The sequence below is a fragment of the Pantherophis guttatus genome, chromosome 4, assembly GCF_059756535.1.
Source record: "Pantherophis guttatus breed Tessera chromosome 4, ASM5975653v1, whole genome shotgun sequence".
In the NCBI taxonomy this organism is placed as follows: Eukaryota; Metazoa; Chordata; class Lepidosauria; order Squamata; family Colubridae; genus Pantherophis; species Pantherophis guttatus.
This window is the reverse complement of record NC_142066.1, coordinates 4,347,249-4,361,051: the sequence shown is the minus strand read 5'-3', so window position 1 is coordinate 4,361,051 and position 13,803 is coordinate 4,347,249. Positions and strand designations below refer to the sequence as shown.

Here is a 13,803-nt window from a genome sequence, read left to right as displayed (position 1 = left end):
TATTTCTCCCCATCCAGACCCGTACGGCCTCCAGGCAGCGGGACATCACGTCAAGGGCATCATTGGGGTGGTCTGGGGTGGAGATGTACAGCTGAGTGTCATCAGCGTACCGATGTACCCTCACCCCCAAAACCACGGATGATCTTGCCCAGCGGCTTCACATAAATGTTGAACAGAAGGGGCGAGAGGACCGACCCTTGCGGCATCCCCCCAAGCGAGGCGCCTCGAGGTCGACCTCTGCCCCCCTGCCAACACAAACAGAGGCTCGAGGATGGCCTCCCGAGCCCGGGGAGGGCAAAAACACCCCCCCTCCCACCGTGGTACAGGAGGCTGACTATGCCACGCCCACCCAGCAACCGGGCAGAGACCCCCTTGCTAAAATTTTTGAAGCCCACCCCCTGGATAAGTTTATAGGGGGGGAAAAAAATCTGGTAAATGATGCGGCTGCTTTAATTATCCAGCAATGATGGTTTCTCCCTTTCAAAGGAGTTGCACACCTCAAAATGGTGGGAGATCTCGGGTTGCATCGTGAGGACCTACATCGCAGGTAGTCCTCGACTTACAGCAGTTCATTTAGTGACTGTTCGAAGTTACAATGGCACTGAAAAAAGTGACTTACGACCATTTTAAACAGTTATAACTTGTGATTTCTACTACCGGTTCTCCCAAACCATTCCGAACCGGCTGAACACCATCGCTGGTTAACACCTTTGAAGCATCCCCGCTGTCAGGTGATGAAATTCAGATGCTTGGCAACTGACTCGTATTTATGACGGTTGCACCGTCCCGGGGTCCCGTAATCCCCTTTTGCAACCTTCTGACAAGCAAAGTCAAGGCGGAAGCCGGATTCACTTAACAACCGTGTTCCTAATTTAACAACGGCGGCGATTCACTTAACAACTGTGGCAAGAAAGGTCGTAAAATGGGGCAAAACTCACCTCACAACTGTCTCGCTTAACAGCAGAAATGTTGGGCTCGATTGTGGTCATATGTCAAGGACTACCCGTATTCAGAGCATACTATAGACAGTCCTTGGCTTACGACCGTTCATTTAGTGACCGTTCGAAGTTGCAACAGCACTAGAAAAAGGGACGTATGACCGTTTTTCACACTTACGACCATTGGGTCGCGTGATTAAAATTTGGACATTTGGCAACTGACTCGTATTTATGACGGTTGCAGTGCCCCGGGCTCCTGCTGACAAGCCAAGTCAACAGGGAAGTCCGATTCACTTAATAACCATGTTACTAACTTAGCAACTGCAGTGATTCACTTAACAACCGCAGCAAGAAAAGTTGTAAAATGAGACAAAAGTCACTGAACACCTGTCTTGTTTTACAACATAAAATTTGGGGCTTGCAAAAGGGGATCACGTCACCCTGGGACCCTGCAACCGTCATAAATACAAGTCAGTTGCCAAGCATCAGAATTTTTACTACGTGACCACGAGGATGAGGCAACAATCATAAGTGCGAAAATTGTCATTAATCCTTTTTTTCGGTGCCATTGTATCTTTCAACGGTCATTAAATGAACGATCTTAAGTCGAGGACTATCTGCAGAATTACAGGTAGTCCTCTACTTAACAACCACAACTGAGCCCAAAATCGATGTTGCTAAGCGGGGGGGAAAATGTGAAGCGTATCTGTGCCGTTTTACAAACTTTTCTCGCCACCTTTCTGAAGTGAATCACTACTGTTGTTAAAGGAGTAACAGGGTTGTTAAGTGAATCCGGCTTCCCCATTGACTTGGCTTGTCGGAAGGTTGCCACATGACTCCTGAACTGTTGTGGTCCACCAGCAGCCTGCGGAGCTGGCAGCTGAGTCGGACAGTGAGGAGGCTGGGGAGGAACATGGGCCAGTCCTGGAATCTGGCCTCTGTGTTAGAGGCAGAGATGGGACCAGGGCTGTCTGGGAGTGATGCACGGACTCCGGAGCCCACAGAGTCGGACAGCAGAGAGGCAGAGGAACAGGGGGAGCCTGTTCCTAGTGCACGCATGCGCAGAGCTGCCAGAAGGCAAGAGCAGCTAAAGCAAAAGGGACGACTCGGGAGTAAGGCCAGGAGATGATTGGTCCCTCCCATAAGGCTTAAAAGAGAAACAAAGGCACTTTGGCCTTTTGCAGTTGCTAACTCTGTTTCCAGTCAGCATCTCTTGTTTGTTCTGAACTTCGTGGGGCTTTGCCAAGTAAGGCCTTTGGCAGGGTGTCAAAGAAGATAAAGGTTGGTGATTATCCCAAAAGACTTGTTTTGCAACTAATTGGGTCTCAGCTGGGAATGAACGTAATTCTCAGCTGTTACAATAAAATAGGTTTGTTTGGGACTAATTGTGTATTGTAATGACTCAGGAAGCCTAGGTCACAACATGAACTATGCCACCGTCGTAAAGACGAGTCGGTGGTCAAGCATCCGAATGCAAATCACCTGACTCTGGGGATGCTGCAACGGCCATAAGTGTGCAACAGGATCCTAAACTGCTTTTTTCAGTACCGTCGTCACCTCAGACGGTCACAAAATGAACGGTCGTAAGTCAAGGACTATCTGTAGTCCAAATTAGTTGAATGAATTCTTGGTAGCTAATGGATTCCTTGTTCGTCTTCTCCCAAATCTGCAGCTGAAGAGAGCTCCACCCGGGAATGTGGGGGCAAAGACCCCCTGAGAGACCACCCCCTTGAAGAAAAGCAGACGGGGGCTGACGAGAGGGGCATGATGGGCACACCAAATTCCGAGAAGGACCGACTGACGACACCAGCCGGTGCAAAGCAACAGGTGTTTTTGAATTCAAGGGGCTGGAGAGAATTATCTTGGGGCTGGGGGCTTGAGGGGTGTGAAGCAGGGGTGGGATTCTACCAGTTCAGACCAGTTCAGGCCAACCGGTTCGCTCTGACAATCAGCTGGGAGTGAACCGGTTTGCTCCAATGATCAGCTGGGAGCGAACCTGTTTGCTCTAACGATCAGCTGGGAACAAACAGGTTCACTCCGACAATCAGCTGGGAGTGAACCGGTTCCCTCCGACAATCAGCTGGGAGAAAACCGGTTCCCTCCGACAATCAGCTGGGAGCGAACTGGTTCCCTCCGACAATCAGCTGGGAGCAAACCGGTTCCCTCCGACAATCAGCTGGGAGCGAACCGGTTCCCTCCGATAATCAGCTGGGCCTGCCCACCCGCCCCTGCGCTTTATTTACCTATATCTTCGCAGCTGATTAGCGCTGCAGAGCGGATTGCCGCCCCTCATTTGTTCTAATTCCCTAGCACTAACGCGGAAGGTGATTTTTCGTTCAGTTGCGCACGCACGCGTACTGTGCATCTGGTGCGATTGCACGCAAAGCATGCCATCACCAAACCGGTTGTTAAACTGGTAGAATCCCACCATTGGCGTGAAGGACCACAATTGAGAACGGAACAACCATTGCTAACTAAGCAAGTCGGTTTTTAAGACAGTCATGCCCAATTTTACTACAGGTACTGTAATCCTTGCCGTACAACAGTTCATTTTAATGACCATTCAAAATTCAAATTTCAATTCAATTCAAAATTCAAAATTTGTGATCAAAATTCAGACACTGGGCAACTGACTTGTATTTATGACGGTCACAGTGTCCCGGGGAAGGGGTTCACGTGATCCCTTTTTGCGAGCTTCGGACGCACAACGTCAACGGGGAAAGCCAGATTCACTTAACAATTGGGTTACCAACTTATCAACTGCGGTGATTGACTTAACAACTGTGGCGAGGAAGGTCATAAAATGGAGCAAAACCTGCTCAACAAATGTTTTCGCTTAACAGAAATTTGGGGCTCAATTGTGATCGTAAGTCGAGGACTACCTGTACTTTTTCGCCATAGTTGTTCAGTGAATCATCCCAGTAGGTGACTCATGTGGTCATTAAGCGAATCCAGCTTCCCTTATTGCCTTTGCCACTTGGGGAGGTCACAAATGGCAATCACGTGACCCCAGGGTTCTACGACGGTCATAAATACAAGCTGGTTAACCAAGCACCCAAATTTTGAACGTGCGACCACAGGGATGATGGTTGTAAGTGTGAGGAACAGGTCATAACTTGCTTTTTTCCAGTGCCGTCATCACTTCGAGCAATCACTAAATGAATGGTTTATGGTGGGCTTGGGAATTCTGGGAGTTGAAGTCCTCAAGTTGCCAAGGTTAAAAGACCTTGCTCTGGAGGTTGAAAACTACTCTTCCCGGCATTGCTGGCTAGGTTTTCTGGGAATTGTAGTCCAGTAGTCCGGAAGCTTTTTTTGCCAAACGGCTGAGAAATTTCTATTTTTTTTCCCGTCCTTTCATATATCCATATCTTCCACTTTCACTTCTCAGCAATTCAGGGATCTCTCTTCCACGCCACGTCCTCCCAAGCCGGTTGCCCTCCCCAGGGGCCGGAAGACCCCCAGCCAACCAGAGAGAAGTCGCAGCAACGAAGAAGGAAGCGGAGTCATTCTAGAAGATTCCTGCACCTTCCCTCCTGTCGCTCAACCCCGGCGTAGACCCAAGGAGCAGGAAAACGAAGGTGAAGAGACGCCGAGGTCTTAAAGACAAGGTCTTGATTTATATGACTGAGATCCTGGATTAACCGATAGAAGAATTCCAAAAGGCAGGAGTTGGAATAATAGCATTTTCTCTGTGGTACAGTTAGCCCTCGACTTACGAAATTTCCACTTGCTAAGCGAGACTGTTGTTAAGTGAGCTGGGCCCCATTTTTATGACTGTTCTCGCCACAGTTGTTAAGCGAGTCACTGCGCTTGTTAGGTTAGTAAGATGGTTGTTAGGTGAATCGGGCTTCCCCCATTGATTTTGCTTGCCAGAAGGTCGCAAAAGACAATCACGTGACCCCGGGGATACGGAATCCGTCATAAAGACAAGCCGATTGCCAAGCATTCAAATTTTGTTCGCGTGAACACAGGGACACGACAATGGTTGCAAGTGTGAAGAATTGTCATAAGGACTTTGTTTCAGTGATGTTGTAAATTTGAATGGTCACTAGACAGATTGTTGCAAGTCGAGGATACCTGTATAGGAGAGAAAGAGCTGGAGAGATACAATACTGACAGTCCTCAACTTACGACCACAATTGAGCCCCAAATTTCTGCCGTGAAGTGAAACATTTGTTAAGTGAGTTTTGCCCCATTTTACGACCTGTCTTGCTACACTTGTTGAATCACTGCAGTTGTTAAGGGAGTAACAAGGTTGTTAAGTGAATCTGGCTTCCCCATGGACTTTGCTTGTGAGAAGGTCACATAAGAGGATCACATGACTCCGGGACACTGCAACCATCATAAATACGAGTCATTTGCCAAGCATCTTAATTTTGATCACATGATCATGGGGGTGCTGCAAAGATCATAACTGTGAAAAATGGACATAAGTCACATTTTTCAGAGCCGTTGTAACTTCAAACGATCACTAAACAAACTTGTAAGTCGAGGACTACCCATATTATTTATTAAACAATTATTTAAACCTTTTCCAGCAGGAGGCAGCAAAGAGCTATGAAAGAAAAATTATGGATGCTCTGCTGCCCTCTAGTGGCCCCTGGAATTGTTTGTGTTTTTTTTTCCCACATCCCAGAGAGGGTCACCTTAACCAACAAGTTCTCTCTGGGGCTCAGGACTCTCTGATGCTCCTCTTTCCATTCCAGGGGAACCCGAGGTGGGACGGAAGACGGCGCCTCTCAAACCAAAGAGAACACGGCGGGCACAGTCCTGCGACAAGCTGGAGTCTGATCGGGGACGGAACCCAGGATCTGGAGGTAAGGTAGGGTTGGCATTCCCACGCTCGTGGGATCCAGAAAGTGTGTGTGGGGGGGGGAACCTTTGGAGCGAGGAGCAGCGAAGCTGTAGGGAAGGAGTGACAGAAAACCGGGGGCGGAGTCAAAAGAGGAATTAGCCTAGAACCGTGATGGCGAACCTATGGCACGCGTGCCACAGATGGCACGCGGAGCCATATTAGTGGGCATGCCAGCTCAGCTCTGGGGCGCATGCGTGCGCCGGCCAGCTGATTTTCGGGCCTTCTGGGCCCACCAGAAGTAGGGAAACAGGCTGTTTCCTGCCTCGAGGGCCTGGGGGCGGGGTGGGGAAGGCCTGTTTTTCTTTCTTACCTGGTTCCAGATCTTCTCTGTGTATCTGGGAAGGGCGAAAACAGCCTTTCCCACTCTCTTGGAGGCCCTGCGGAGGCCGAAAGGGCCCATTTCCCGACTCCCGGTGGGACAGGAAGTGACGTTTTTTCCTATCCCCAGCCTCCAGAGACTCCTAGAGAGGCTCCTAGAGACTTATAGAGAGGCTCCTAGAGACTCCTAGAGAGGCTCCTAGAGACTCCTAGAGAGGTTCTGGAGGCTGGGGACAGCAAAAAATGTCACTTCCTGTCCCACCGAGAGTTGGGAAATGGGCCCTTTCAGCCTCCGTAGGGCCTCCAAGGGAGTGGGAAAGGCTGTTTTCGCCTTTCCCAGATACACAGAGAGGATCTGGAACCAGGTAAGAAAGAAAAACGGGCCTACCAGTCCATCATGTGCCAGGAGCGGGAGGGGGGGAGAGGGTTGCGCACGCATGCGTGTGGGCACGTGCGCAAGTGACCCTCCCCCGCCCCCCGTCTCCTGGCACGCGATGGCAAAAAGGTTAGCCATCACTGGCCTAGAATTTCTATGTAGCCGCAAATGAACTTCGTGGTTAGTGGGGAAGATTCCTGCGCATGGACTTTCAGCAATGAAGCAGTTAAATTGAACCTTCGCATTGGGTGTGATCATTGGCACCTGACAAAAGCTTTTTGCAGGAAACAAACTGGGTTGAACTGGGATGGGCGGTACTGGTTTGCTTGGTGAAGGGAAAAGTCCTCGGTGCATGCTCTTGTTTGTATAGGTAGTCCTCGACTTACCACCATTCGTTTAGTGACCATTTGATGTTACAACAACACTGGGAAAAAAGGGGCCGATGACCTCTGTTCACACTTAACAACCGTTGCAGCATCCCCAGGGTCACATGATCAAAATCCGGCCGCTTGGCCACTGGCATATATTTATGACGGTTGGTGTGCTGATTCCAGTTTGTGACTTTTTAAGCCAGATTCGCTTAATAACCAAGTTATCAACTGAATGGCAGTGATTCACTTAACAACCCTGCTAAGCAAGGTCGTCAACTGAGCCACGTTCACTCCACTGTCTTGAAAATTTGGAGCTCCGTTGTGGTCGTAGGTCGAGGACTTCCGGTATGCCTACGTATATTGCGAATATTTGTGAATCTCCGTGAAACTCGGCGAAATTTTGTAAAACTTTGTATAACTTATTCCCCGGGAAGTCGGAAAGACGAGGCTCACCAAGGAAGCCACCGGCTCACGCGGGGAATCCCACAGCGATTGAAGAGGCGAGCTTTTCGGTGTCGTGACCCACCCCTCGAACCCGGTTTCCCCCCCCCCCGTCCCCCGGTTAACTCCATCTCTCTCTCCTTTTCTCCCCTGCCTCAATTTCCCCCCCAGGTGCCAGTGATTTCCCTCTGCCTGACCCACCTCCTCCTCCCCCTCTACTCGACCCGCCTGGCTGGAAATCTCGCCCCGCTCTTCCTCCTCCTCCTTCTCATCTCTTTCCAGCAGACCGGCACGGGGGTAGGTATAGATGACCTTCGGGTGGGGGGGGAGACTCCCAGAATGGTGGGGACCGCTCCGATATTTCTCTCCTTTGATCGTCTTTTCTTTCCCGCAGGAGGTCCCAGAACTGGGGCAGAGTGACGGAGAGAGACCCCTTCCTGGGGGGGGGGGTTTGATATCGAGACGAATCTCCGAAAACTTCCCACCGTCTGGCCGGAAGACCGAGGGGGAGGGGCAAACCATGGGGAGGGTCTCCTCCAAGCTGCCCCTCCCCCCCCAAAAATAGAGGTGTCCGGGCTCCAAAAAATGGAATTCTTTCATTCGTTCCTTCCTTCCATTTGTGCCTCTTTCTTCTCTTGACGTTTTTGGTCAAAAGCCCACCCCCTTTCATGCCTGGGGGGGGCGGGGGGAAAATCTCATCCCACCCACCCACCCCCCAAAAAAAACAACAAAACCACAAAATATTCTCCCTTCCCACCTGTCCCGAGGGGGGGGACGGACGGATGGACAAGCCCCCCCTTCTCTTAGTCCACCCCCTTCCCCAAATCTCTTTTTTCTGGACCCCGATTTCCTTCTCCTCCCCATCCTGTGTCTCCTGCCCCCCCTTCCCATCCTGGTGGTCCCAGATTTCAAACCTGTCCCCCCCTCCCCGAACTCACCCCCACCCGCCATCCTTGGTCCCTCCGCCGTTTATTTTCAGCTTGTATAAAAGAAAAGAGAACCGTAATAAATTATATATGGACGTTTAAAAAAAAAATACCTTGAGTCCTGGGCTGTTTTCTCCTAGGAAAATACGACCTTCGGCCCTCACATTTTTGGGGCGATTCCCACCTGACTCAGAGGTCGTAGAGCGATACAGATAGTCCTCGACTTACGCCCATGCATTTGGGGACGAAGTTCAAAGTTACAACGGAAACCCTGGAAAAAAGTGACGTAGGAGCGTTTTACGCGCTTAATGACCATTGTAAAAATCTCGACAGTCACGGGATCAAAATTCAGCCACTTGGCAACTGACTCGTATTTATGACGGTTTCAGTGTCCCGGGGGGTGGGGTGTCACGTGATCCTTTTTTGCGACCTTCAGAGAAGCAAAGTCAACGGGGGAAGACAGGTTCACTTAACAACCGTGTTCCTAGCTTAACCATGGTGGTGATTCACTTAACAACTTGTGGCCAGAAAAGGTGGAAGGAAGGAAAGAAGGAAGGAGAGAGATAGGGAAGGGAGAAAGGAAAGATGGGGAAGGAAGGAAGGAAGGAACGGAAAGGAAAAGAAAGGGAAGAAAATGGAGGGAAGGAGGGAAGGAAGAAAGGGTAAGAAGGAAAAGAAAGGGAAGAAAGTGGAGGGAAGGGAGGAAGAGGAGGAGTGGGAGGGAAGGTAGAAAGGAAAAGAAAGGGAAGAAAATGGAGGCAGGGGAGGAAGGAAGAAAGGGAAAGAGAAAAGAAAGGGAAGAAAATGGAGGGAGGGGAGGGAGGAAGAAAGGGACAGAAGGAAAAGAAAGGGAAGGAAGGGGAGGAAAGGGAAGGAAGAAAAGAGAAAGGGAAGAAAATGGAAGCAGGGGAGGAAGGAAGAAAGGGAAAGAGAGAAAAGAAAGGGAAGAAAATGGAGGGAGGGAGGGACGAAAGGAAGGGAAAGAAGAAAAAGATAGGGAAGAAAACGGAGGGAGGGAGGGAAGAAAGGGAAAGAGAAAAGAAAGGGAAGAAAATGGAGGGAAGGAAGGAAGAGGAGGAGTGGGAGGGAAGGAAGAAAGGGAAGAAAATGGAGGGAGGGAAGGAAGGGAAAGAAGAAAAAGATAGGGAAGAAAATGGAGGGAAGGAATGAAGGAAGGAAGTCTGGCAAGAAAGGCCATAAAATGAGGCAAAACTCACTTAACGACTTTCAACTTCGATACATCCAGATCAATATCTTGCAAAACTCCTTTTTTTTTCATCTGGATTGAGAAGGAAGCTTTCAGATGGTGGACACTTCATCAAGGAAAAAAGATGAAAAATGTTTGTGTGTGTGTGAGAGAGAGAGAGGGAGGGAGACAGAGAGAGGGAGGGAGAGAGAGAGAGAGAGAGATGGGGGGGGGGAAATGAGTGGGTTTCCAGGCTCCATGACCTGGAAGGAAGGGAGAAATGGATAAACGGATCTGTGATATTCCTAATTAGCCAGCAGATGGCAGCAGTGGTGCTGCAGAAAGATCTGGCTGAGACCATCAAGTTGAGAATTTTATTCTGGCTTTTCCCATTCTTGTTTTCTTCTCTCTCAAATCTCTGTTTTCCGGCACCTTAACTCGTTTGCCCTTCAAGCTTGTTTCCTTTCCTTCCTTCCTTCCCTCCCTCCCATCTCCTTCTTTCCTCCCTACACCCATCTCCTTCCTTCCTTTCTTTCCTTCCTTCCCTCCTTTCTTCCTTTTCCTTTCCTTCCTACCTCACTTACTCTCTCCCTCCCCTTCTTCCTTCCTCCCTTCCTTTCCTTCCTTCCTTCCTTCCCTCTCTCCCTCCCATCTCCTTCCTTCCTTCCCTTTCTTCCCTCCCTCCTTTCTTCCTCTTCCTCTTCCTTTCCTTCCTACCTCACTTACTCTCTCCCTCCCCTTCTTCCTCCCTCCCTTCCTTCCCTCTCTCCCTCACATCTCCTTCCTTCCTCCCTACACCCATCTCCTTCCTTCCTTTCTTTCCTTCCCTCCCTCCTCTCTTCCTCTTCCTTTCCTTCCTACCTCACTTACTCTCTCCCTCCCCTTCTTCCTCCCTCCCTTTCCTCCCTCCCTTCCTTCCTTCCCTCTCTCCCTCACATCTCCTTCCTTCCTCCCTACACCCATCTCCTTCCTTCCTTCCTTTCCTTCCCTCCCTCCTTTCTTCCTTTCCTTTCCTTCCTATCTCACTTACTCTCTCCCTCCCTTTCTTCCTCCCTTCCTTTCCTCCCTCCCTCCCTTCCTTCCCTCTCTCTCTCACATCTCCTTCCTTCCTCCCTACACCCATCTCCTTACTTCCTTCCTTCCCTTTTTTCCCTCCCTCCTTTCTTCCTCTTCCTTTCCTTCCTACCTCACTTACTCTCTCCCTCCCCTTCTTCCTCCCTCCCTTTCCTCCCTCCCTTCCTTCCTTCCCTCTCTCCCTCACATCTCCTTCCTTCCTCCCTACACCCATCTCCTTCCTTCCTTCCTTTCCTTCCCTCCCTCCTTTCTTCCTTTCCTTTCCTTCCTACCTCACTTACTCTCTCCCTCCCCTTCTTCCTTCCTTCCTCCCTCCCTTCCTTCCCTCTCTCCCTCACATCTCCTTCCTTCCTCCCTACACCCATCTCCTTACTTCCTTCCTTCCCTTTTTTCCCTCCCTCCTTTCTTCCTCTTCCTTTCCTTCCTACCTCACTTACTCTCTCCCTCCCCTTCTTCCTCCCTCCCTTTCCTCCCTCCCTTCCTTCCTTCCCTCTCTCCCTCACATCTCCTTCCTTCCTCCCTACACCCATCTCCTTCCTTCCTTCCTTTCCTTCCCTCCCTCCTTTCTTCCTTTCCTTTCCTTCCTATCTCACTTACTCTCTCCCTCCCTTTCTTCCTCCCTTCCTTTCCTCCCTCCCTCCCTTCCTTCCCTCTCTCCCTCACATCTCCTTCCTTCCTACACCCATCTCCTTCCTTCCTTCCCTTTCTTCCCTCCCTCCTTTCTTCCTTTCCTTTCCTTCCTATCTCACTTACTCTCTCCCTCCCCTTCTTCCTTCCTTCCTCCCTCCCTTTCCTTCCTTCCCTCTGTCCCTCACATCTTCTTCCTTCCTTCCTTTTCCTTTCTTCCCTCCCTCTTTCCCTCACTCCACTTCTTCCCTTTTCCTTCTTTCTCTCCTCCCTCCCTCCCTTCCCTCTTTCCCTCCCTCCCATCTCCTTCTTCCCTGCCTCCCTCCCTTCCTTTCTCCCTTCTTTCCTTCCTTCCCCATCTTTCCTGCCTTATCTCTCTCTCTCCTTCCTTCCTTCCTTCCTTCTTTCGCCCTTTCTTGCCACAGTTGTTAAGTGAATCACCACACTTAAGTTAAGTTAGGAACATGGTCGCTGAGTGAATCTGTCTTCCCCATTGACTTCGCTTGTTTGTAAGGTCAACAAAAGGGGAATCGGATGACTCGGCCTGGGCGAAGGCAACCGTCATAAATACGAGTCGGCGGCCCAGCGTCTGAATTTTGATCCCGTGACCACGGGGAATGCTGCCACGGTCGTTAAGTGTGAAAAACGGCCCTCGCGTCACTTTTAACAGTGCCGTTGTCACTAAACGAGCTGTTGTAAGCCTGTATTTATTCATGGAATATGGAACATGTTGATGATGAGGAGGAAATAAAAGTTGAGGGAGGAAAAAAAAATTTTGAACGTTCGCAATCCTGAGCCGACGTGAGGGAGAGTTGCAGTCCCTCGCCGGGGAAGGAAAAGCCCTCTGCACATGCTCAGAAACAGTCTCTCCTGACCAAAAACCTGCCTGAGCTCAGTCAGTGAAAACAGTTGCGGAGACAAAAGCTTTCTGGAAGGTTCTCTCCTTCGCCTCCCGAACAAAAATGGGACTGGATGTACAAGCGGAAGATGTCCGCCCCCAAAACCAGCAGCCCGTGCCAACACCCCCCCTCCTCCTCCTCCCTCCAGGCCCTGCATTCGATTCCTCCCCCCCCTCCGGCTGATGGCAATGCCGGGAGGGGCATCCTTTAGCCAGATAAAGACCCGGCTAAGAAGGCCATAATTTGAGCCGCGGGAGACGATCCGCCCTTTTCAAAAGAGGCCTCTGGCAGCTGCTCGGCGTGAAAATGGCAGGCCGGGCCCCGTGTGGCGCGCGCCAGTGGGATGCCAGCCTGCGTAGAGGCAGCTGTCCCACGCCCACGCCAGCCCCCCCCCACCAGGGACGCCCTAAGGCAGAGGGGGGGGCAAAACGCCGTGTCCTCGCGGAAAAAAAAATCAGTTTTTTTTCCCCCCTCTGCAGCTGTGGCTTACGGCTCTGGATGGGGTGGGAATCCAATGGATTCCCTGGTAGGTTGGGAATACGGTCCCCAGATTCCCTCAGTCGGCTGGAAAGTCATTTCTCGGATCTTTCAATGGGTTAGGAACACGATTTCCAGATCCCTCAGTGGATTAGGGGTACGCTTCCCAAATCCCTCAGTGGATTAGGGATACGATTCCCAAATCCCTCAGTAGGTTAGGAACACAATTTCCAGATCCCTCAGTAGCTTAGGAACAGGATTCCCAGATCCCTCAGTGGGTTTAGGAACACGATTTTCAGATCCCTCAGTAGGTTAGGAACATGGATCCCTCAGTGGGTTAGGGATATGATTCCCAGATCCCTCAGTGAGTTAGGGATAAGATTCCCAGATCCCTCAGTAGGTTAGGAATAAGATTCCCAAATCCCTCAGTGGGCTAGAGGTACAATTCCCAGATCCCTCAGTAGGTTAGGAACAGGATTCCCAGATCCCTCAGTGGGTTAGGGATACGATTCCCAGATCCCTCAGGTTAGGAACACGATTCCCAGATCCCTCAGTAGGTTAGGAACACGATTTTCAGATCCCTCAGTAGGTTAGGAACATGGATCCCTCAGTGGGTTAGGGATATGATTCCCAGATCCCTCAGTGAGTTAGGGATAAGATTCCCAGATCCCTCAGTGGGTTAGGAATAAGATTCCCAAATCCCTCAGTGGGTTAGAGGTACAATTCCCAGATCCCTCAGTAGGTTAGGAACAGGATTCCCAGATCCCTCAGTGGGTTAGGGATACGATTCCCAGATCCCTCAGGTTAGGAACACGATTCCCAGATCCCTCAGTAGGTTAGGAACACGATTTTCAGATCCCTCAGTAGGTTAGGAACATGGATCCCTCAGTAGGTTAGGAACAGGATTCCCAAATCCCTCAGTGGGTTAGAGGTACAATTCCCAGATCCCTCAGTAGGTTAGGAACAGGATTCCCAGATCCCTCAGTGGGTTAGGGATACTATTTCCAGGATCCCCGATAGATTAAGAATACGATTCCTATGATCCTTCAATAGGCTGGGAATACAGGTAATCCTCATTTAACAACAGTCCATTTAGTGACGGTTCGAAGCTACCGTACAACAGCACTGGAAAAAAGTGACTTATGACCATTGTTCACACTTAACGACTGTTGTAGCATCCTCATGGCCACGTGATCAGGCGCTTAGCCGCTGGCTCCTATTTACGACGGTTGAAGCATCCCAGGGTCACGTGATCCCGTTTTGCGACCTTCTGACAAGCAAAGTCCACGGGGAAGCCCAGATTCACTTAACAACC

The 13,803-nt window shown here is 50.3% G+C and overlaps 1 protein-coding gene across 9 annotated transcripts in view; it reads left to right on the top strand.

Annotated features, from left to right (window-relative positions):
- Positions 1-8,335, top strand: part of CARMIL3 (capping protein regulator and myosin 1 linker 3) — an 83,459-nt gene extending 75,124 nt beyond the window's left edge. For 2 of the 9 annotated variants that reach the window (XM_060684783.2, XM_060684782.2), the window contains exons 37-41: positions 2,611-2,765; positions 4,327-4,516; positions 5,615-5,755; positions 7,471-7,596; positions 7,694-8,335. In XM_060684783.2, coding sequence (XP_060540766.2) covers positions 2,611-2,765; positions 4,327-4,516; positions 5,615-5,755; positions 7,471-7,596; positions 7,694-7,719 — 638 coding nt within the window. In that variant the 3' untranslated portion in view covers positions 7,720-8,335. Of the gene's footprint in view, positions 1-2,610; positions 2,766-4,326; positions 4,517-5,614; positions 5,761-7,292; positions 7,438-7,470; positions 7,597-7,693 lie in introns of those variants that run through there. The other 7 variants (XM_087891716.1, XM_060684784.2, XM_087891713.1 and 4 more) reach the window with 5 other exon arrangements.
- Positions 8,336-13,803: the final 5,468 nt, after the last annotated feature.